Source organism: Mustelus asterias, chromosome 11, assembly GCF_964213995.1.
Source record: "Mustelus asterias chromosome 11, sMusAst1.hap1.1, whole genome shotgun sequence".
Classification (NCBI taxonomy): Eukaryota; Metazoa; Chordata; class Chondrichthyes; order Carcharhiniformes; family Triakidae; genus Mustelus; species Mustelus asterias.
Genome location: NC_135811.1, coordinates 22606967 through 22632479, shown reverse-complemented (window position 1 = coordinate 22632479; position 25513 = coordinate 22606967). Strand labels below are relative to the sequence as shown.

Genomic DNA, 25513 nt, shown 5'->3' with positions numbered 1-25513 from the left:
TCATAACCTTGTAAACCTCTATCAGGTCCCCCTCATCCTCCGACGCTCCAATGAAAACAACCCAAGTTTGTTCAACCTTTTGTCATAGTCCATAATCCTTCAAACCAGGCAACATCCTGGTAAATCTCTTCTGCACCCTTTCCAATGCATCAACATCCTTCCAATAGTGTGGTGACCAGAATTGTACACAATACTCCAAATGAGGCCTAACCAAAGTCTTGTACAGTTGCAACATGATTTTCCAATTCCTATACTCAATGCCCTGACCGATGAAGGCCTGCATGCCAAATGCCTTCTTGACCACCTTGTTCACCTGAGTTGCCACCTTCATGGAACTGTGGATCTGCACGCCTAGATCCCTTTGTATGCTAATGTTTCTGTACCATTTACTGTATACTTTCCTTCTGCAGTAGACCTTCTAAATCGCATCACCTCACATTTGTCTGGGTTAAATTCCATCTGCATCTTACGGCCCAGGTCTCCAGCCTATTTATATACTGCTGTATCTTCTAACAATCCTCCTCACTATCCGCTACTCCCCCAGTTGTTGTATCATCTGCAAATTTATTAATCAGGTCACCTACATTTTCTTCCAAATCATTTTATATATATATATATATAAAACAAGCAACATGAGGTCCCAGAACTAATCCTTGTGGAACACTGCTTGTCCCAGACCTCCAGTTGAAAAATATTGCTACTCTCTGCTTTCAATGCCCAAGCCAGCTCTCATCGGATCCCATAAGACTTCACCTTCTGTAACAGCCTGCCATGAAGAAACTCATTGAAGGCTTTACTAAAGTTCATGTATACAACATCCACTGCCCTGCCCTGGTCAATTGTTCTTGTCACTTCCTCAAAGAACTTGATCAAGTTTGTGAGGAACGACCTCCCTTTCACAAAACAGTGCTGCCTATCACTAATAAGCCTATTTTCTTCCAGATGTGAGTACAGCCTGTCCCTAAGAATCTTCTCCAATAATTTCCCCACCACTGATGTAAGGCTCACAGGCCTGTAATTTTCCAGATTATCTCTTCTGCCCTTCTTAAACAGAGGAACAATGTTAGCTCCTCTCCAACCCTCTGATACCTTGTCCATGGCTAAAGAGGAGACAAAGATTTTGGCCAAGGCCTCAGCAATTTCTTCCCTCACCTCTCAGTATTCTGGGATAGAACCTATCTGGCCCTGGGGACTTACCCACCTTAATGCTTTTCAAAACCTCCAATAGCTCCTCCCTTTTTATCTCAACATGTCCTAGAATATTAACATCCTCCCTTCTACACTCACCATCCACAACATCCTTCTCCTTTGTGAGTAGTGATGTAAAGTACACGTTAAGGACCTCACCCACCTCTTCTGGCTCTACACACAAATTCCCTCCACTGTCCTTGAGTGGACCTGCCCTTTCCCTAGCTTGCCTCTTCTCCTTATATATGATTCTCCTTAATCCTGCCTGCCAAGGACATTTCATGGCCCCTTTTTGCCCTCCTAAGTCCCTGTTTTGAAAACCTTAGCATCTTCTGAATTATTTTCTTTAAAAATTGGGATAATGTAATATTTGAGCCACTATTGTCATTGGTAGTTTGACAAAGATCATTCAGTTGAAACTTGAACCCATATGTGTTGGCCATTTGCCTGTGAAACAATTGCTACCAGCTTTGATAGTAGTTGCCAGAAACATGTTTGTCTTCGCACACAGTTTTTGAAATGGCTTTTTAAAAAAGCCAATGCTGACTATTACAGAATACAGTGAAAGAAAATCTAAAGCATGTGTAACAAATTTGCAGTACACTTGGCAGAAAATGGAAAAAAAACAATTGGTCTTTGTTTTGATATGGTGCGACAATGCTTTTGCAGGTTTGAAAGTTTGCACAAGAATTTTTAAGAAGTACCACTATAACTTTTTCGAACTGTTACATTTTTCCTCAAGACATTACTTTGTTGCCCAATTTTTCAACAACTACCTTTTTTTCAAACAGCAACTCATGCGGGAAAGACAACAGATGGCTAGTCGTCCTTTTGCATCTGTTGATGTTGCCCTGGAAGTTGGAAGTGATCAGCTTGATATCCTCAGAGGACCACTAGAGGTAAGAACCCTAACAATAACTGTTCTCAGAACATCAACAAAAATTTTTCCTTTGTGGGAGAGACAATAATTAAGGGAAACAGTTAAAAAATAAGGGGTCTCCCACTTAAGATGGGAGATGGAGAGATTTCTTTTTCTCTGAGGGTCATGAACCTGTGGGGTTCTCTTCCCAGAAGACTGGTGGGAGCAAGGTCATTGAATATTTTGAGGGCTGAGTTAGGTAGATTCTTGATTGACAAGGGAGTCAAAGGTCAGGGAGATGGAAAGGAATGTAGAGTTGAGGCCACAATCAAATCGACCATGATCTTATTGAATGGTGGAAAAGGCTCATGAGGCCAAATGGTCTATTCTCATTCCTAATTCATATGTTCATATGAATGTTCACTTTATTTGGAGTGATATAATTGCCCAGGTCATTTCTGTCCACGTTGCATGGTGAACTTTGGTTATATGTAATGATACCTCCAAGACATCTTTTCTCACTAATCTTGAAGTCTATTTGTCTGGGCATTATACTCTGGAAGCAAAGAAAGAAATCTGCTTGTGCTGCAGACATTAATACTCTATATTAAATGGGTTGTTTTCAGGTTGGCTATCTGTTATGAGTGGAGTGCCAGAGGGATCAGTGCTAGGGTCTCAATTATTTACAATTAAAATTTTTTATATCAGTGGTGTGGGTGAAGGGACAAAATGTATGGTTGCTAAATTTGCTAATGACACAGAAATAGGTAGGAAAGTAAGTTGTGAAGTGGACATAAGGATTCTGCAAAGGACATAGATTCAGTGATTGGTCAAAAAATTGTCAGATGGGGTATAATGTGGGAAAAAGTGAATATGTCCACTTCGAAAGGAAGAATAGAAAAGCAGCATATTATTTAAATAGACAGAGATTGCAGATCTCTGAGGTACAGAGGGAACTAGGTGTCCTGGCACACGCATCAGAAAAAGTTAGCATGACGGTGCAGCAAGCGATTAGAAAGGAAAATGAAATATTGTTGTTTATTGCAAGGGCAAGGAATATTAAATAGAAATGTTTTGCTACAGTTGTACAGGGCATTGGCAAGACCATGTCTGGAGTACTGTGTAAAATTTTGGTCTCCTTATTTAAGAAAAGATATAAATGTTTCTGCAGCATTTGAGAGATGGTTCACTTAACTGATACCTTGGATGGGGGTGTTATCTTCCAAGAAAAGGCCCAGATTGGGCCTGCATCCAGTGGAGTTCAGAAGAATGAGATGTGACCTTATTTAAACATATACAATCCTGAATTAATTTGAGGTGGATGCTGAAAGGATGTTTCCCCTTGTGGGAGAGACTAGGAGTAGAGGACACAGTTTAGAAATAAGGGGTCTCCCTTTTAATATGAGGCAAGAAGAAATGTTTTCTCTAAGGGCCATAAAAGTTTGGAATTATTTTCCCTGGAGAGTGGTGGGGGCAGTTCATTTTTAAGGCAAATGCAGATAGATTCTTGACTAAAAAAAAATACTCAAAAGTTATCGGGGTAGGTGGAGTGTAGAGTTGAGAGGCCATAATCAGATCAGCCATGATCTTCTTGAATAGCAGAACAGGCTTGAGGGGCCAAATGGCCTTCCCTTGTTCCTAATTCTTATGTTTGTATGTATGTTCCTATGTACATATCACACCAATTCTCTGACCTTGCTCTTTTTGAACATGGTTCCCTACTCAAAGTTCCAGAGTACTGAAGTAATTCTTCTGTGTTTGACAGGGCTGTCATTGATTTATTGCCATTGTTATTAATTCTATTATTATTCTGTTATTCTAACTTGAAAATACAAATTTGCCTTCACAGCTTTATGCATATCATCACAACTATCAAAAACCACATACTGTCTTTGTTGCATTTTGATTTTTTAATTTGAAATGTCACTACATCCATATGTCGGAGTTGTAGCGTTGCTGATCAGCAACTGGCAGCAAAATGTCATGTACAGAGATATATTCTTTAAGAAAATAAAAAGAAAAGAAAGCATTTTAATAGCACTTTTCATGAACATTGGATATGGTGTTTCACTTTACAGTCAATTAAATACTTTGTACTGTAATCACTTTTGAAATGTGGAAAACACGGCTGCCATTTTGTGCACAGCAAGCTTCTACAAAGAGCAATGTGGATAATGATCGGATAATCTGTTTTAGTGATGTTGTTTACTTTTAACATGCAGCTCAAATGGTCATTTAATGCAGAGGAGTTAGCCCATGACTTGAGCAATGTGCTAACTCCTCTGCATTAAATCATGCTAATCTAAATCATTAAGTTCCTAAATTTTACATGTGAACATAAATAACAGTGTTGGCAATAGATTCCTTTTGCCCACTTCCTAAAGGGAGGTAAGTAGTTCTGATTTGCCCACTTGCATTTCTTAAATTATTCTGATATAATTGTCAAATGTCTGCTGTCCATACCTGATACTTATCCTGAAATTGGTGTACATAGATATTGAGTGGCTTGATTTACCATATCTCTGTGCCAGACACTCGTGTTACAGCTTTTGTACATTTAAATAATACTTTTAACATGCAGCTCAAATGGTCAATTTAGAATGTAGTGAGAGTTCAATTCCCAGGTTGCTATTCGGTTGAATGCACTTTCCTCAGTTGGGTGAATTCTGTCAGCTTGGCTATCCGATGGACTGTCAGGGAAAAACACAACTCTGACATATTTAACAGGTTAAGAAATTCAGTTGTTTTTGTTTGTGTGAATGTGTATATAAATATATATTTTTTAAGAGTATTAACAGTTTGAATCAATATTTGTTGCAAATTTTGTGTTTTTTTACATAATACTTTAGTAGCTGATACCATTTTTTCTAAGTTTTTTTAATTTGAACTTCAATTCTGAACTAATTACTCAAAGAAAGCAGCTTTAATTTAAAAGTGATATTAACACCTAACATTATATCAGCTACACTCTCTGAATATCTGTTGAATCAAAACAAGTTATGAAATTAGCAACATTTTGAGCAGCAGTTCTTGAATTCATAGTAAGTTCAAATATTGTTAGCTAAAAATGTATGACCATATACGTATTGAGGCTACTCTTTAAAGGTCGGGTCGTGTTACGACCGAGATGGGAGGATTGCACCATTTCTCCAGCCTCACTACTTCAAAGGTCGCACCATAATTGTTCACTTTTAAAGCACACTCCAAAATAGCCAGTTGTTTACCTTCACTACTGCTAGACTCAGGAAAAAAGAGACTTTGACCAGGTTTCTTTCAATAAAATCGGAATAATTCTGATGAAACAAAGTTCCCTTTTACAACAAGTTGCAAAACTGGTTAACAGACAATTTATATTAGTATATAAGTATTAAGTATAACAATTTACCCCTTTTAAAATCCCAACACACACGTTCAAAACAAAGGACAAGACAAATAGGTCTCTGCAGAGGTTGACACGATGAAAAGGATGTAATTCCAAAAGGTGTTGATGCTGTCGATTTGGTGTTCCTCTATGCAAAGACGGAAAGTTGGTCACAGGTAGTTGTCTGAAAGTCCTTTCCAAAGGATCTTCAGTGAAACACTGTCCTTAATAACTCTCACTTGTTGTAGTCTCGCAGGCTTTCAAATGTAAATGAGTTACACAGAAATTAGGAGTTTTTGGTTGAAGGTGAATCCCCAATCTGGACTATAGGCAATACGGAGGGAGAAGAGTAATCTTCCTTCACAGTTTGCTCACAAGACACGCTCCAGATCTATGAGACTAAGACCTCACACTGTATATTTTTCAGAAATATATATAAAAATGCTCATCGCTACTTATAACATTTTTAAAAACTGAGCAAAGACTTTTAAAATGGTTGAAACTGAGGGTATCTGTGAACCTGGAACAAAAATGCCACTTGGCAGTTTTAGGAAAATTTACATCTTGTTATCACTGAGGAACCACTAATGACCCCTTTGGACTATGCAGCCCAACCTCAAAGAGAGCTATACAAAATCTGAATTTATGAATGCAGGCAGGACAAAAGAAGATGGATGATTTGTTAAGAAAAAAGCCCCTTTCCTTTTCAATTCCTAATGGCTGAGATATTTAACAGTCATTGGAATCCAGACAATGAATACACATCCTTTATCAAAGATGCTGGAGAGGTGGAAGTCGTGCAACATGGGCCTCTGGCTTGTAGAACAAGTAATATTTCCTTGCTGAACTAAAAAGCTTAGCCTGTTCACAACCTGACTAGCAGTCCACAATAAAGGACCTCTGGCTAAGGTTGGACACCTGGCCCCAATCACCTTGCTTCTGCTGGAAGTTCTATACCATCGGCTACATGTCAGATTCACCTCTACATGCCAGTGTAATCTTTTGATGTCCACACCAATGGAAAAGTGAGTTCTGCAGCATTGATTTTCAACCCACCAACCTCCAAATGGAACATCTCAGTGAACTTTTAATTCTGGACTCAACCCCATGTGAAACAATATTTATTTTCTCTGCGGCCTTTGTACTTGGAATTTTTCTTTTCTGATGTTGCAGAGTCTCTTTTTTTCATGTTTTGAGTATGTGAAAATGAACTAACCCTCTGAGTTCATTCCATCTGGAGTTTGCTGTGGGGTTATTAATAGAAAATTGATTTGCACTGAAACCAAGTTGATGGTTACAGACGATTGCTTACAAAACAAATCAAAGCACCTTTCTGTATAAGGTGAGGTGGTGAGAGGAGAAGGTAGTGCTGTTTCCTGTCTGTAACATGAGCAAATATGTTTCAGAATTGATAAGCGATCAGGTTATATTAAATTTATGATAATGAATCAAAATTAATAAATCTGACGATTTAAGACAGCATCTTGCAGATAATCCCCAGTATGATTTGAATTTGATACTAACCGTGAAAGATAATAGCTGAGTCAAAAGCAAATGTTTTACATTTAACCAACCAAAATTCAAAGGGTTCGTAAATAAGTTGGTCACAATAAACTGGAATTGAATGTTAATGAGCAAACCTTGAGACAGACATTAGAAAGTATCCAGATAAGTATTGCTACAATACAAAACCAGGACATACCCCTAAAAGGCACGAATTTCACTTGTTTGTCTAAGGAACAATGGGCAACAAATAAGATAAGGTAAAATGTCCAGCTGAATTAAAAGGCTTATATAAAAGGAAGAAAAAGTAGAAAATTTAGCAGAGTGGGATAGGGCTCTCCAGAAAATAATGAGGCGTGACCTGGTCTGCATTTAAAAGAATTTTCAAAGAGAAACATTGAGCGCTTATTGCTCAATTATCGATTTTTTCTTTGGTAGCCATGGCAACCTGATTTTGCATTGAAATCGCTTTCTTGGTTTTCCTGTTGCATCTCTTTGTCTTTCCCATGACTTCCCACCAATCCACCTGTCTGACCACCTGCTAAAGCTAATGAAGACCTATTTAAAATGTGCAGCCTTATTCCCGTAATACACTGTCAGTCTGTGATATATGTCTTGGATTTTTGTGTTAGAATATGTAGATATACATAATTATGCAATATTTTGAGGATGGTATATTCTATGTGGTGAATTAAATTATAGCATGTTTTAGGTAACTGTTTATGTTCGGGGAAAATAGTATGAACCTAAGAATCTACAGTTTTTCTGCATGTATAACTAATACATATTCATTTTTGAGATATCTGAATACACAATGAAAGATTCCACATGTATGCTGAAGGCAAGCAAAATTACTTTCACCACAACCTCCCTTGACTCCTCCAATGTCTAGTCTTTGAGTGCTTGTCTGCCATCCAGTTCCAGATGACCAGAACATTCCTCCTTACCTCTGGACATGATCTTTTTCTATACATCTCTGGCCTGATTTCCATCTTCCACTCGTGAGCCCATTCAAAACTGCTGTCCGCATTTTAACTCTCACCAAGTTCCATTCACCCATCGCTCCATGTTCACTGAACTATGTTGGCTCCCAGACTAGTAATAATTTGACTTTAAAGTTCTCATCCTTGTTTTCATATTCCTCATGACTTTGCCTCTTCCTCCCCATCTCTGTAGCCCTGGAGACTTCCACAATACCTGGGCTCCTCAAATCCTGGCCTCTTGCACATTCATCATTTTAATCACTCCATCATTGGGAGTAATACATTTAGCTACCTAGGCCCGAAGTTTTTGAATTTCTTCCCTGAACCTCTCCAAATCTTTATCACGCTCCTCCTCCTTTAAAATACTTCCTAAAATCTACTACTTTGACAAAGATTCTGGTCATCTGTCCTAATAGCTCCACCTGTGTCTTAACGTCACATTGTTTTTGATCATCTTCTTGTAGCTACGTTAAAGATGGTATATAAACACAAGCTGTTGTAAATATCAAACTTGCTATAGATATTGGAATTCGAATAGAGACCCTTTTTTGGGGTCAACTGGGTCTCTGACAGGTATAGAAATCTATCACTGTGCTTAAGAGTTTACAAGAATTATGAGCCCTGCTGATGTTCAATGTGAAGGCATCCCAAATCCCAGGAGGGAAACTTGGAATGCCAGCTCTTAACAGTTTAGTTTCGTGATTTGGAAAGAGATGAAACCTAATGAGGAAAGGGGTCAGTCTTGTTGTAGATATTCCAAACACAAAACGTTCATTGAAATTTAAAATAAGACAAGAAAGGTGACAGTAAAGAACAACATACACCATTAACTGTAATAATGGTTATCCAGTTAGTATACTTGAATTACCACCAAAACCAATCTGTCTGATTTCCTAAACTCCTAGATTACACCTTCCATAAAACAGCATCCCATAGGTTTTAACACTATGAGCCAAATCCAGCAATTACTACACGGAATCTGTCGCTTGCTTTTGGGAAACCTTTCTTCTAATTTAGAGTATTATTTCTGGAGTCTAACACAGACAGCTTTCTTCTGCTTTCAGCAAATCAGCTTGACTCGCTGAGAGGAAGAAACTCTGTTTGCAAACTGGATGTGGCTATGATCTCAGCCGGGTGTTCCCAAACTGACTCCTGCAGGTGTTTCCTAATTGGTTCAAACAGGGGGCCCTCAAGATGAGTTGAGACTTGGGGACGGGTGGGGGGGGGGGGGGGGGGTGCAAAGGTCGGGGTTGGGGGGGGGGGGTGAGAAGAGCCAAGGTCATGGCTGGGATAGGAAGTGGTGAGGGGTGCAGAAAGAACTGATGCAGAGGCTGGGAGGGGCCAAGGAAAAATAGGAAAGTCATGCTTCAGTTGAACAGGGCACTGGTGAGATCACATCTGTGTAAGGAAAGATGGAGATATGTTCAAAGAAGGTTTGCTCGACTAATACCATGAATACGCAGGTTGTCTAATGAGGAAAGGTTGGAGATGTTAGTTTGGTGGCCATTAGACTTTAGAAGAGTAAGAAGTGACTTAATCGAAATTCGTAAGATCCTGAGGGGGATTGACAGGGTGGATGTGGAGAGGATGTTTCCTCTTGTCAGAGAATCTAGAACTAGGGGTCATTCTTTAAAAATAAGGGATCACTCATTTAAAGTGGAGACGAGAAGGATTTTTTTTCTCTCCGAGAGAGTCCTGATTCTCTGGAATTCTTTTCCTCAAAGTCAGTGGAAGCAGAGACTTTGAATAGTTTTAAGGCACAACTTGATAGATTCTTGATTAACAAGGGGGAGAAAGGTTATCGGGGGTAGGCAATAATGTGCGGTTGAAGTTACAAACAGATCAGCCACGACTTTATTGAATGACAGAGCAAACTTGAGGGACTGAGTGGCCTATTCCTGCTTCTAATTTGTTTGTTCATATTAAGCATTATCTCTATTCCATTGTATTATTGTCCTCTAGTTATAAAGGCCAAACTCCCTTCACCTTATTTGATTATTTTCTATACCTAGTCGTGATATTTTAATGTTCTACGTACCTGGAATGTCAAATATTTTTAGACGGCGTTTCACCATTTAGAAGGAGCCCTGTTCTATCCACTTAAAGTCCAAAGGATGACCTTAAATTGAAATCTATTCACCATTTGAAAGTATTTTTCAGCAAAACAAATACTTTGAAGGAACTTTGGTTGAGAGAAGAAGCAGCAGCACAATGTGCGTATTTATTGTCAGTGCACTAGAATAAAATATGGAACAAGTTGCGAGATGAATTAGAAGAGAACAAATACACTGTGTGCAACAATGTGTCATTAGCCTTGCTCAAATGCACCTTATGCTTTTCCAATCTGTTCCATTTCTTCTGAAATAGCCTCAAAACCTTACTTTTGTCCTCTCTTTTAGGATTTCACTTGATCAATTCAAGGTAACAGTATTTTTTATGAAAGCATTTGAGAGATACATCATGCTTGCAGGCTCCTTCGATACCCATTTCTAGCAATGCAATATAATTGACAGTCATACTTGATGCTTACCTTCGCACTTTTCTTCAACTTAATCTTGCATATATTCTGCGATATGCAGAAAACACTGCAACTGCCTTAAAACCTTTGAAGTCTCTATTTGTGAGTTGCCTGGACCACACTAGGATCTTTTGCCATTCACCTTTATTTTAATTCATTCATGAGTTATGAAATCATAGAAATCATAGAAACCCTACAGTGCAGAAGGAGGCCATTCGGCCCATCGAGTCTGCACCGACCACAATCCCACCCAGGCCCTACCCCCACATATATTTACCCGCTAATCCCGCTAACCTACGCATCTGAGGACTCTAAGGGGCAATTTTTAACCTGGCCAATCAACCTAAACCGCACATCTTTGGACTGTGGGAGGAAACCGGAGCACCCGGAGGAAACCCACGCAGACACGAGGAGAATGTGCAAACTCCACACAGACAGTGATCCGAGCCAGGATCAATTGAACATTGATGGAAGGTCAGCATTTATTGCCCAATCCTAATTGCCCTTGGGATGTAGGTGGTAAGGTGCCTCCTTGAACCGTTGCAGTCTGCAGGCTAGATACTGACAAAGTGCTGTTAGGTAGGGAATTTAGCATTTTGACCCAGCATGATTAAAGAATGGCGGCAGATATCCAATTTAGGATAATATGTCGCTTAGCGGGAAAGTTTTAGCTAGTGGAGATTTCACATGGTTATTGCCATTATTCTTCTAGGTGGTAGAGGCCAGAGGTTTTGAAGGCTGTCAAACAAGCCTTGGTGATGGTACACAGAAATTCAGTGTGCTGGTGGTACAGTGAGTGAAAACGTAAGGCAGTTTATGGGGTGCCAATTGTTATGATCCCAATAGAGAGTGATAATTAAAAAAAATAAATTTAAACTTCCAACTGATAGATTAAAGAATAGCTTGGTAAGATTTCACTTTTAAAACTTTTACTTTAATAACCAGACTAGAAAGAAGCGCCAATGACTAAATACTATTTTTGTAAGCAATTTATACTTTAAACGACAGAACAGAACATTACGTTTTTATTTTTAGCACAAATGAAAGTCCTACTTCATAGTTATACTTTGTACAGTCCCTCAAATTGTTATTTGATTTTCTCAGACCCAGTCCAAAGTGATTCTCAATTCCTGTGGTCTGCAACCATTTCTTCCCTTTTCTTTAGTCTCAGAACTGTCTTTCATGGTGAAAGCTTTTTCCTGGAAATTGTCCCTCTCGGGCTAGCTCGGCAAATCCTTGCTTCAGATCCTCGCAAATTTGCTCTTTTTCATCTGAGCATGATGAAAGTGAAAACATAGTGGCCTTGGCACCCAGATGTCTACCAACCCACCACCACCTCACAATAAATAGTAACATGATATTAGATTTCCTCATTACTTGCTGTACCTGTATACTAGACTTTAGTGATTCATGCACTAGGATAGCCAGACCTCTCTGCGCCACAGAACTCGCAATCTCTCATCATTTAGATTGTAAGTTTTATTACTTTTTGCACCAAAATGAACAATTTCACATTTGTCACATTATACTCCATGTGCAGGATTTTTGCCCATTCACTTAACCAACTGTGTCCCTTTGTAGCCTCCTTACGTCCCCTTCACAATTTACTTTCCCACCTATCTTTGTGTCATCTGCAAATTTAACAACCATACATTCAGTCCCCTCATCCAATTCATTTATATAAATTTTTAAAAGTTGAGACCCCAATATTAATCCATCTGGCACACCATTTGTCACATCCTGCCAACCAGAAAAAGACACATTTATAACAACAGAATCTTCAAACCGTGACAACATATTATCCCCTACACCATGAGCTTTTATTTTATGCAATAACCTTTGATGTGGCACCTTATTAAATGCCTTCTGAAAATCTCAACACAGTACATCCACTAGTTCCCCTTTATCCACAGCACGTGTGACTCCTTCAAAAAATTGGTTAAACATGATTTCCTTTTCAGAAAACCATGTTGATTCTGCCTGATTGCCTTGAATTTGTCCACATGCTCTGCTATAACATCTTTAATGATGGCTTCTAACACTTTCGCTATGACAAATGTTAGGCTAACTGCCCTGTAGTTTCCTGCCTCCCTCCCTTTTTGAATGAAAGAGTTACATTTTCTATCTTCCAATTTAATGGAACCCTCCCTGAATCTAGGGAACTTTGGAAAATTAAAAACAATGCACCAACTAGCAACTTCTTTCAAAACCTTATGGTGAAGTCTATCCGGACCACAGGATTTGTCAGTTCACAGACCCAACAAATTGCCCAATATCACTTCCCTGGTGTTTGCAATTTTCCTGATTTCTTCCATCCCTTCAATTTCCTGATGTACAGCCATTTCTAGGATGTTCTTATGTCCTCTATCATGAGGACAGATGCAAAATACCTGTTTATTTCATCCACCATATTCCTGCTTACCATTACCAATTTCCCAGATTCACTTTCCATAGAACCAATGCTCCCTTTGTTAATTTGTTTCTTGTTTAAATATCTATAAAACACTCAGATGTGCATCTTTATATTACTGGCTAACTTTCTCTCGTACTCTAACTTTCCCTCCTTATCGATCTTTTGTCATTCTTGGATGTTCTTTATATTCAGCTGTACCAAGCTGCGCGTAAGGTCATACTTGGAGTACTATGAGCAGTTTTTAGCACCATTCCTTTCAAATGATGCATTGTCCTTGGAGGGAATGCAATGCCATTTGCCAGAATTACATTTGGACTACAAGAGAGGAGAAATTACACAAACTAGAATTGCAATCCCTGGAATTTATAAGGCCAAGGGATAATTTGATTGAAATTTTCAAATTGTTATGAGGAAGAGAAACCTTTTTCTGCTGCTTGGTATTTTATGGAGTGTAGTCTAAAAATTAGAGTCAACGCTTTCAGGAGTGGAATTGAAAAGTTTTGAAGCCTCTTCAAAGCATTGGTTAATGCTTGATCAATTGAAAATTTAAAACATAGATTGATGGATTTTTATTAGCCAAAGTTATTAAGAGATATGGGTCAAAGGAGTTGGGTCGTAGATCAGCAGCGATCTCATTGAATGCTAGAAAAAGCCTGAGGGGCTAAATGGTCTACCCCTGTTTTTATCTTTTATGTTCAAAAGACACCAGTATCTCAGAACTGGTAGTGGAATTGGAAAAATAAATCCTTTGCTCACAATGAGAATGTTATCACGGAGATCATAGGCTGGTAAATTAAATAGGGCCGGTGGGATGTTAAATTTCTGGAGGGCCCTGGTTTATGCAATGATGCATTCACTGTGACATTCATCATAACATTCCATCAGGTCAAAAGCATGTGTTTGTTCTCAGTTAAAAATAAGCATTTTCTGTCATTGCAATAGCAGTATACACAATAATACCTGTGACCCCACTATATAATTAACAAAAGCTGTGACTTTCACCTTCCATTTTGAAATGCCTGAACCACTTGAAGTGAACACCAGCTCAGATATTGAGAGTTTGGACATCTAAGTTGAGTTTGACGAATAACCAAGATGAGTCATTCATCACAGCAAAGAGTTTCTCTGTCAGTTTGATCTGCAGTGAAATAAGAATGCGGCGATGGATTTAGTTTTTTTTTAAAGTTACAAGTTGGTGTGTGTAGTGCTAGATTTACCAGTTTGAACTCTTGCATGAGATAAAAGCTTCCTTTTATACTGACTGCCATTACGCAACAGCAAGCAGCAGTGGCAACTATAAGACACACCGGCAGCAAGTACAATTACTCTGTACGAAATGCTTGCTTTGATAATGTTTTGGATGCTAGGACTACGATCAGGGAGAGATAATCTGATAGAAGCAGTTGTGCTTTATAATCTCGGATGTAAATGTTATCAGCATAAGAAACCAGTACTGATGGTTAGAATATATGTAGAGAAGAAAAGAGAAAAACTCAATGTAGGAAATGTAGAATAAAGCAGAAATGTTTGAAGGGAATTACATGTGAAAAGTAAGTAGTTTGTCAATAACACTATGTGTGTATAAGATGAGTTATTTAATGTAGTATGTCACAGATACTCTAGAGGTGTTTCTCCAAAGTTGTCCATGAACAATATGTTTGTATGTTCTTACCTGTGGAACAAATAATTCAACGCAGAATAACCCGGGAGCAAAACTTTTTAACTTAAAACAGAAAAAGTTAGTTAATTTCGCTATTTCTCTGGAAATAACCTCAGAAAAGGTAGTCACTAAGATAAGAAGACACACACAAAGATTCATTACAGAGGAAGATAAAAATGATACTTATAAAAGTTGGATCAGTTCAGTCGCTCTGCTGTTTGGTGCAGGCCTGATATGTTTGAACTCAAAATTTTGTGGTGCCTCAAATGAAGCCCTTGAGGTTGGAGAGTTGTCGCTGCAGCTGCGATGGCTCCCACTGTCAAATTTTTGGACCCCTTCCTGATGAGCTCAATGCATTCTACGCCCGTTTTGAGCAAGAGGTCAGCGAGAGCATGCCCTCCACCCTGGAAACCCTGGATGATCCTGTATCTGGGGTCACCATTGCAACTGTCAGAGCAGCTTTCTCGAAGGTCAACCCACAGAAAGCCACTGGCCCGGATAGGGTACCCGGGCGAGCACTCAGATCCTGCATGGATCAGCTGGCGGGGGTATTGGCAGACATCTTCAACCTTTCTTTACAACAATCTGTTTCACCATCATCTCGGTACCTAAGAAAAACCAAGCAGCGCGCCTGAATACGAGAATCACTCGATTGATTCCGGAGTTGAGAGGGTTGGCTTATGAGGAGAGACTGAGTGGGCTGGGGCTATACTCAGTGGAATTCAGAAGAATGAGAGGAGATCTTATAGAAACATATAAGATTATGAAGGGAATACATAAGATAGAAGCAGGGAAGCTGTTTCCAATGGCGGGTGAAACTAGAACGAGGGGGCATAGCCTCAAAATAAGGGGAAGCAGATTTAGGACTGAGTTGAGGAGGAACCTCTTCACACAAAGGGTTGTGAATTTATGGAATTCCCTGCCCCAGTGAAGCAGTTGAGGCTACCTCATTGAATGTTTTTAAGGCAAGGATAGATACATTTTTGAACAGTAAAGGAATTAAGGGTTATGGTGAGCAGGCGGCTAAGTGGAGCTGAGTCTACAAAAAGATCAGCCACGATCTTATTGAATGGTGGAGCAGGCTCAAGGGGCCAGATGGCCTACTCCTGCTCTTAGTTCTTATGTTCTTAATGACTATCGCCAGTGGCTCTGACATCCATCATTATGAAGTGCTTCGAAAGGCTAGTCATGGCATAAATCAATTCCAACCTCCCGGACTACTTGGATCCACTACAGTTTGCTTACCACCGCAACAGGTCCACAGCAGATGCCATCTCCCTGGCCCTGCACTCAACCCTGGAACACCTAGATAACAAAGATACCTATGTCAGACTCCTATTTATTGACTGCAGCTCAACCTTCAACACCATTATTCCCACAAAACTAATCTCCAAACACTGTGGCCTGGGCCTCGGCACCTGCCTCTGCGACTGGATTCTGAACTTCCTAACTCACAGACCACAATCAGTAAAGATAGGCAACAACAACACCTCCACGATTATCCTCAACATTGGTGCCCCACAAGGCTGCATTCCCAGCCCCCTACTATACTCCTTATACACCTATGACTGTTTGGCCAAATTCCCCTTCATTTTGATTTTCAAGTTTGCTGGCAACACCACCGTGCTGGGTCGGATCTCAAACAATGATGAGACAGAGTACAGGAATGAGATAGAGAATCTGGTGAACTGGTGCGGCAACAATAATCTCTTAATGTCTACAAAACAAAGGAGATTGTCATCGACTTCAGGAAGTGTAAAGGAGAACATGCCGCTGTCGACATCAACTGGGACGAAGTAGAAAGGGTCGAAAACTTCAAGTTTTTAGGTGTCCAGATCACCAACAACCTGTCCTAGTCCCCCCATGTCAACACTATAGTTAAGAAAGCCCAAAAAAAAACGCCTCTACTTTCTCAAAAGACTAACGGAATTTGGCATGTCAGCCACGACTCTCACCAACTTTTACAGATGCGCCATAGAAAGCATTCTTTCTGGTTGTATCACAGCTTGGTATGGATCCTGCTCTGCCCAAAACCACAAGGAACTACAAAAGGTCGTGAGTATAGCCCAATCCATCACGCAAACCAGTCTTCCAGCCATTGACTCTGTCTACACTTCCTGCTGCCTCGGCAAAGCAGCCAGCATAATTAAGGAATCCATGCACCCCAGACATTCTCTCTTCCACCTCCTTCCGTCGGGAAAAAGATACAAAAGTCTGAGGTCACATACCAACTGACTCGAGAACAGCTTCTTCCCTACTGCTGTCAGACTTTTGAATGGACTTACCTTGCATTAAGTTGATCTTTCTCTACACCCGAGCTATGACTGTAACACTACATTCTGCACTCTCTCGTTTCCTTCTCTATGAATGGTATGCTTTGTATAGCACGCAAGGAACAATACTTTTCACTGCATGTTAATACATGTGACAATAATAAATCAAATCAAATCAGATTGCTTTAACAGGTGAGTTTTATAGCTAGAATCAGGCTTACTGGGAGAAGAGAAGTTCTTGCTTCTAGTTCTGCAAGTATAGAACTTTTACCTGTCCAGTTACTTACAGCAGACCATTAGCGGTTTCTGGATTTCTATGTCGCTATCCTTGGTTTGAGACTCTTGGCTCCTTCTCTGAAGACGTTTCTTTCAAGACGGTTCTCTCAGCTATCTCTTGCTTCCTGCAGGAGCTAAGATGGCTCCTGTCATCATGCAACCTGCACAAAATACCAAGTTGTCTCCCACGTAAGCCATCAGCACTTTTTTCGGCCCTTCTCCCACTTTTGATTCTTAGCTTTTGTCCTGGCCACAACATAATTTACATTCTTACAATGAGGCATCAACCACAGTTTGATATTTGCTGTTCGAGGTATCAGTCAGCCATAATTAAATTAAGGATTGTCTTTTGTCCTCTTGGAAGAGGGGTAAGCCTGTCTGGAATCCACAATTCTATCTGATGGGTGGAGCCATTTTGAAACAGTCTCTAGAGTTCTTTTTGGAAAAAAATGCAATCTTTAAAACAGACTTTCCAAAAATTCGTAATTTCATAATTGCATGCTAACAAGTGTCATTACTGTGCATTTCCAGTATTTTCTGTTTTCATTATTTTATTTATTATTGTCACAAGTAGACTTACATTAACAATGCAATGAAGTTACTGCGAAAATCCCCTAGTTGCCACACTCCGGCGTCTGTTCGGGTACACTGAGGGAGAATTTAACATGGCCAATGCACCTAAACAGCTTGTTTTTTGGACTGTGGGAGGAAACCGGTGCAACCGGGGGAAGCCCACACAGACATGGGGTGAATGTGCAGACTCCGCACAGACAGTGACCCAAGCTGGGAATCGAACCCGGGTCCCTGGCACTGAGGCAGCAGTGCTAGCCACGGTGTCACCGTGCCGCACCTGTGGATACGGGCTTTGCTGCCTTAAAACAATTAATACAGGTTGGGTTGCATAAACTTGATTGCATAAAGGAATAGTTAATATTGTGGCTACAAAATTAATGCACTTATTTTCAGCACGAGAGATACTGTTTTGATTCCAAAACATATGTAGTGCGCTCCCGTCTGGCGAGGGCTGTACTCGGTGTCATGGATAGGTCATTAACACAGGCACTGTGCCGGAAATATGCAGATTGTGATGTGAGTCAGTTTATAGTAATTATCTGACTCTAGCAATGGCCTTATTCTGTTGGCTGCTGCTGTGTTTTTAGAATTTGCAGAGTTGCAGTTATTTAAAGTTGCTGAAGTTGTGACAGTTATAAGGTTATGAGGTTGTTATATTTTGTGTCTGTGTCTTTAATTTATACTAAAATGAAGCGCATTATGTGACCTATTCTGAGGCCTGCCTGATGCAAAACCAGGGCATTAACAATTAACGGGGCCAGAATCTTTTACTCAGAGTCAGAGTTTTACAGCACAGAAATAAGCCCTTCAGCCTATCGTGTGTGAGACGGCCACCAAGCACCTATCTATTCTAATTACATTTTACAGCACTTGGTCTGTAGCCTTGTATGCAGTGGCATATCAAGTGCTCATCTAAATGCTTCTTAAATATTGTGAGGGTTCCCACCTCTACCACTCTTTCAGGCAATGAGTTCCAGATTCCCACCACCTTTTGGGTGAAAAAGCTTTTTCTCAAAAGCCCCTCTAAATCTCCTGCCTCTGACCATAAATATCTGCCCCCTGATTATTGACCCCTCTTCCTATAGTTTCTTCCTATCGACCCGACCTGTGTCCCTCATAATTGTGTACACCTCAATCAGGTCCCCCCTCAGCCTTCTCTGCTCTAAGGAAAACAACCCCAGCCTCTCTTCATAGCTGAAGCTCTCGCTCTAACTCGAGCAATATTGGTAATTAATTGATTAAGCCTTGCCTCACCAATTGGAGATCAATTCTGTCTCTCAAAATTCTTTCCAATAATTTCCTTACCACTGATGTTGGACTCAATGGCCTGTAATTACCTGTTTTTTATCTTACCTCCATTCTTGAATAATGGTATCACATGAGCTATTCTCCAATCCTCTGGCACCTCTGCTATGGCCAGAGAAGATTTGGAAATTAGCATCAGAGTCCCTGCAATCTCCTCCCTTCCTCACTTAGCAGCCAAGGATACATCTCATCTGGGCCTGGAGATTTATCCACTTTTAAGTCTGTAAAACTGGTAACACCTTCTCCCTCTCAGTGCGAATCTATTCAATTATATCACAGTCCCCTCCCTGCTTTCCATGTACAGAAAATAATTAGGAGCAGAAATATGCCATTGGCCTCTGAAGCCTGTTATGTCGTTTAATAAGATCGTGGCTGACCTGTTTATGTTTCAAGTTCTACAATCTCATCAATCTCAATGACTTTAGGTTCTTATTCAGCAAGGGAATCAATCTACCTCTGCTTTGAAAATATTCGGTAACCCTGCTTCCACTGTCTTCTGAGGCAGAAACTTCCGAAGTCTCTCAACCCTGTAAGAGAAAACAAAATCACCTCATCTCTGTTGTAAAAGGGTGAGCCCCAATTTTAAAACTGTGCCCTTAGTTCTGCACTCACGCACAAGAGGAAAGATCCTTTTCACGTCCACCTTGTCAGGACCATTTAGGATCTTGTAAGTTAACCCTCACCCTTCAAAACTCCAGTATAAACAAGCCTAGCCAGTCCAGCCTTTCCTCATAAGACAAACCCGCTCATTCCAGGTATCAGTCTAGTAAACCTCCTTTGGACCACCTCCAATGCATTTGCACCCTTCCTTAAATAAGGAGACCAAAACTAAGTGCCCAACTATGACCTCTTCAATGATCGATTCTAACACATTCCCCATGAAAGACGGTGAAGCTAATGGCCTGTAGTTTCTTGTTTTCTGTCTCCCTTCTTGAAGGGTGGGGTTATATTTGCTACTTCCCAGTTTGATGGAACCTTTCCAGATTCTATGGAATTTTGGAAAATTAATACCAACGCATCTTATTATCCACTATTAACTCCCCATTCACAGGCAGCAGCCCATGTGCTAACAGTGGATAAACTATGAGCCTCCAACATCCTGAGTTGACAGACAACAGCAAGGACACTGGCGGAATGGCTGGGATGGGACGGCAAATGCTGATGTCTTGAGAAAGGAATAAGGTCATGCTGTTTTGAGTCTCTGGCATTTGCCCGGACCAGAACCTCGGCAGTTCCAACGGTGTGATGGAACACAGGTTGTTAGACTGCTATAACACTCTGAAAGCTCCTTTACACATTGACAGCCATAGCAATTTGAGCTTGCATGACTTCAGAGATTGGGTGGCTTCTGCTTGTGTTGAAGTGGAAGTTTCTTTATTTTCTTAACAACTTATTGATCGAGAATCCATCATTTGTTTAGTGTAGCCAGAATTTTGTGTTTTTTTTTCCAGATAGAATATTTTAATTTAACTTTTAATGATGCCATTATCTGACCTCAAGCCTTAATAAAATCAGTGCAAGGAGGAATTTGGGTGTGAGAAGGGACACATTTATGGCCCGTGTACCCCAGATCCACAAGAAAACCAGTGAGCTTGATTCAGAAAACCTGGAACTTTACATATGAGGGATTGAACATACATACAAAAGCAATGTGAGTGACAGAATGTTGAAGTGTTTGCTATTAAATTGGCCTTGTACGATGGGAAGACCTTGTGAATATCTCTGATCCTGTTGTCAATGAAAGACTGATGAGGTCCAAAGCAGCTCATGGTTAGCCTGTAATCCCTAGTGGCAGTTCCCCTGACGCTTTCTAATTTGGTTTAAATTTAAAATCCAGGTTGTTGCAAGTATCTATAGCTATTGTTTCAAAAGAGAAGCAGAGTGCAATTATTCAGGGCTGATGTGAGCACCACAAAATGACCTTGCTGTGTTCTGTGGTATCCTGGAAATACATACCTAGAAAATTCAACTAATGGAGTACTATTGACCCAGCAGATTTAATATTACTGTTCAGTTCCAAAGACCTTTATGTTGATTTGTGCTACACAACAAAGTGAATATATTAAGTAGGAGATCCATTGAACTGACTGTATTTATTGACTGATCAAATGATGTTTTTAAACTTATTTGTTCATGGAATGTAGGCATTGCTGGCCTGCCCTTGAGAAAGGAGCAGTAGGCTGCCACCTTGAACCTCTGCAGTCCATGTGGTGCAGGTACACCAACAGTGTTGTTAGGTAGAGAATTCCAGGATTTTAACTTAGCGACAGTAAGGAATGGCGATATAGTTTCAAGTCAGGAAACAGAGACTTGGAGGAGAATGTGCAGGTGGTGGTGTTCCCATGCAACTGTTGCCCTTGTCCTTTGAGGTGATGGAAGTTGCAGGTTTGGAAGGTACAGTCGAAGGACCCTTGGCAGATTGATGCAGTGCATCTTGAAGATCGTACACACTCATGCTATGATGCATTGGTGGTGGAGGCAATGAATGTTATCGGTGGTTAATGGATGCCAATCAAGCAAGCTGCTTTGTCCTGGATGGTGTCAAGCTTCTTGAGTCTTGTTGAAGCTATACTCGTCCAGGCAAGTGGAGATTATTCCATCGCTCTCCTGACTTGCTCCTTGTAGATTGTGGACAGGCTTTGGGGGGTTATTCGCTGTTGAATTCCTCGTGTCTGATCTCCTCTTGTTGTCACAGTATTTATACGGCTGGCCAAGTTCAGTTTCTGGTCAGTGGTAACCCTCAAGATGCTAATAGTGGGATATTCAGCAATGGTAATGCTATTCAATATCAAGGGGAGATAGTTAGAATGTTGTTTTTCTCACATGGTCATTGCCTGGCACTTGTGTTGGCATGAATGCTACATGCCACATGTTAGTCAAAGCCTGGATATTGCCCAGGTCTGGCTGCATATGGGCACAGATTGCTTTAGTATCTGAGGAGTCATGAATAGTGCTGGACATTGTGCACTCATCAACAAATATCCCCACTTCTGATCTTATGATGGAAGGAAGGTCATTTGATGAAATAGCTGAAGATGGTTGGGCCTTGGGCACTACCTTGAGGAACTCCTGCAATGAGGCCGAGGACTGAGATGATTGACCTCCAACAACCATAATCATTTCCCTTTGCTCTTGATAGAACTCCAACCAGCAGAGTCTTTTTTCTGTTCTTCACTAATTTCATAAGACCAAAAGAAATAGGAATAGGAGTAGGCCATTCAACAGGATCATGGCTGATTCAGCATTCCTCATGTCCACTTTCCTGCCCTTTTCCTGTAACCTAATTTCCTTACTGATCACAAATCTATCTTGGCCTTAAATATCCAAAATGACTCTGCCCCGACAGCTCTCTATGGCAAGGAGTTCCAAAGACTCACAACCCTCTGAGAGAAAAAATTCCTCCTCATCACAGTCTTAAATTAGCGTCCCTTTATTCTGAGTCTATGCCCTCTGGTTCTAGACTCTCCCATGAGGGGAAACATCCCCTCAGCATTTACCTTGTCAAGCCCCTTAAGAATCCTATGTGCTTCAATATCTCTCATTCACCTCTCATTCAGTTTTGCGAGGGGTCCTTGACACTACAGTTTGTCAAATGCTGCTGATGTCAAGGGCAGTCACTTTACCTCACCTCACCTGTTAGCTCTTCCGTCCATGTTTGAATCACAGTTGTAATGAGGTCAGGAGTTGAGTAGTCCTGGCTAAACTGAGCATCAGTGAGCAGGTTATTGCTGAGTAAGTGCTGCTTGATAACCCTTCTGATATCTCCTTCCATCACTTTGCTGATGATTGAGAGTGGACTGATGGGGCAATAATTGGACAGGTTGGATTTGTGGACAAGACATATCTAGGCAATTGTCCACATTATTGGGTAGATGCCAATGTTGATGTATTGGAAGAGCTTGGCTCAGGGCATGGATAGTCCTGGAGCACTAGTCCTCACTGCTGTTGTTGGAAAGCTGTCAGGGCCCAAAGTCTTTGCAGTATCCAGTGCCTACAGCATTTCATGATATCACATAGAATGAATAGAATTGGCTCAAAGCTGGCATCTTTGATGCTGGGGACTGCAGGAGGAGGCCAAGATGGATCATTCACTTGGCACTTCTGACTGAAGATGGAGGCAAGTGCTTCAGCCTTCCCTTGTGCACTGATGTGCTGAGTACCCCGTCATTATGGATGCGAATATTTGTGGAACCTCATCCTCCTGTTATTTTTTTAATTGTATACCACCATTCTTCAACATGGTGGCACAGTGGTTCACACTGCTGCCTCGCAGCACCAGAGACCCGGGTTCAATTCCCGGCTCAGGTCACTGTCTGTGTGGAGGTTGCATGTTCTCCCTGTGTCTGCGTGGGTTTCCTCCGAGTGCTCCGGTTTCCTCCCACACTCCAAAGATATGTGACAAGATTTATGAGCATTTAGAGAGGCTTAGTATGCTCAAGAATACTCAGCATGGCTTTGTCAAAGGCAGATCGTGCCTTACGAGCCTGGTGGAGTTCTTCGAAAATGTGACTAAACACATTGACAAAGGGAAAGCGGTAGATGTGGTTTATATGGATTTTAGCAAGGCGTTCGATAAGGTCCCCCATGCAAGGCTTCTAGAAAAAGTAAGAGGGCATGGGATCCAAGGGGCTGCTGCCCTGTGGATCCAGAACTGGCTTGCCCAAAGGAGGCAGAGAGTGGGTATAGATGGGTCTTTTTCTAATTGGAGGTTGGTCACCAGTGGTGTGCCCCAGGGATCTGTTCTGGAACCCTTGCTGTTTGTCATTTTCATAAATGACCTGGATGAGGAAGTGGAGGGATGGGTTGGTAAGTTTGCCGACGGCATGAAGGTTGGTGGGGTTGTGGATAGTCTGGAGGGACGTCAGAAGTTACAGAGGGACACAGATAGGATGCAAGACTGGGCGGAGAAGTGGCAGATGGACTTCAACCCAGATAAATGCGTAGTGGTCCATTTTGGCAGGTCAAATGGGATGAAGGAGTACAATATAAAGGGAAAGACTCTTAGTACTGTAGAGGATCAGAAGGACCTTGGGGTCCGGGTCCATAGGACTCTAAAATTGGCCCCGTAGGTGGAGGAGGTGGTTAAGAAGGCGTATGGTGTGCTGGCCTTTATCAATCGAGGGATTGAGTTTAGGAGTCCGGGGATAATGATGCAGCTATATAAGACGCTCGTCAGACCCCACTTGGAGTACTGTGCTCAGTTCTGGTCGCCTCATTACAGGAAGGATGTGGAAAAGATTGAAAGGGTGCAGAGGCGATTTACAAGGATGTTGCCTGGATTGAGTGGCATGCCTTATGAGGATAGGCTGAGGGAGCTTGGTCTTTTCTCCTTGGAGAGACGTAGGATGAGAGGAGACCTAATAGAGGTATATAAGATGTTGAGAGGCATAGATCGGGTGGACTCTCAGAGGCTTTTTCCCAGGGTGGAAATGGCTGCTACGAGAGGACACAGGTTTAAGGTGCTGGGGGGTAGGTACAGGGGAAATGTTAGGGGGAAGTTTTTCACACAGAGGGTGGTGGGCGAGTGGAATGGGCTGTCGTCAGTGGTGGTGGAGGCAAACTCAATAGGGTCTTTTAAGAGACTCCTGGATGAGTACATGGGACTTAATAGGATGGAGGGTTATAGGTAGGCCTAAAAGGTAGGGATATGTTCGGCACAAATTGTGGGGTTGAAGGGCCTGTTTTGTGCTGTAGTTTTCTATGTTTCTATGTGGGTTAGGCTGATTGACAATGCTAAATTAACCCTGGAGTCAGGGGGACTGGCAAGGTAAATGGGGTCATGGGGGTAGGACCTGGGTGGGATTGTGATTGGTGCAGACTCGATGTGCCAAATGGCCTCCTTCTGCACTGTAGGGATTCTATGATTCACAATTACTTTAATAAACAGTAAGGGTGTGGCAAAGTCAAAATATTATTTTTGCACATTTATGCCAAATAATACTGCATATATTTCTGTTTTTCAAGGTGCATTACTATGATTTAATTGGGTAAAAGATCCAATGTGGCATGAATGATGAAGGATGAGCTGGTCCATTGGAGCTGGTCCATTGAACCTGTTCCCGGTTGAACATCATGCTAAACACAACCCTTCCTCTCACCCACTCCCACCCATATAATCTCCTGAGGGAGGGGGAAAAAAAGAGAAAAAACCCAGGGCATAAAAGGGACAAATCTTCTGGGAAGTTCCACTCCCAGCTTCCTCGGGCAATCAAAACCCCAGAACGAGGCGTCAAAGTTTGAGGATAAGGGGTAAATCTTTTACAACTGAGGTGGGGAGAAATTTCTTCACCCAGAGAATGGTAAATGTGTGGAATTCACAACCACAAAAAGTAGTTGAGGCCAAAACAACGTTGTCAAAACTGGCCCTCAAGGAGAAATCAGAAGATCAGGATATTGAATTTGATGATCAGCCATGATCATACTGAATGGTGTAGCAGCTCAAAGGGCTGAATGGCCTACTCCTGCTTCTAGTTTCTATGAAGCTACTCCTGGAAATCATTTGGACATATTTCACTCACTCACCTATGAACATTTTTAACATTTTTAAGTCGTTCACAGTATGTGGGCAAGACTGCCTCGGCTGGTATTCATTGTCCATCCC

General features: G+C 41.1%; 1 protein-coding gene across 1 annotated transcript in view; it reads left to right on the top strand.

Annotated features, from left to right (window-relative positions):
- Nucleotides 1-25513, top strand: part of atrnl1b (attractin-like 1b) — an 887738-nt gene that overhangs the window by 712027 nt on the left and 150198 nt on the right. Inside the window, exon 27 of the mRNA XM_078223252.1 lies at nt 1980-2087. Coding sequence (XP_078079378.1) covers nt 1980-2087 — 108 coding nt within the window. The remainder of the gene's footprint in view (nt 1-1979; nt 2088-25513) is intronic.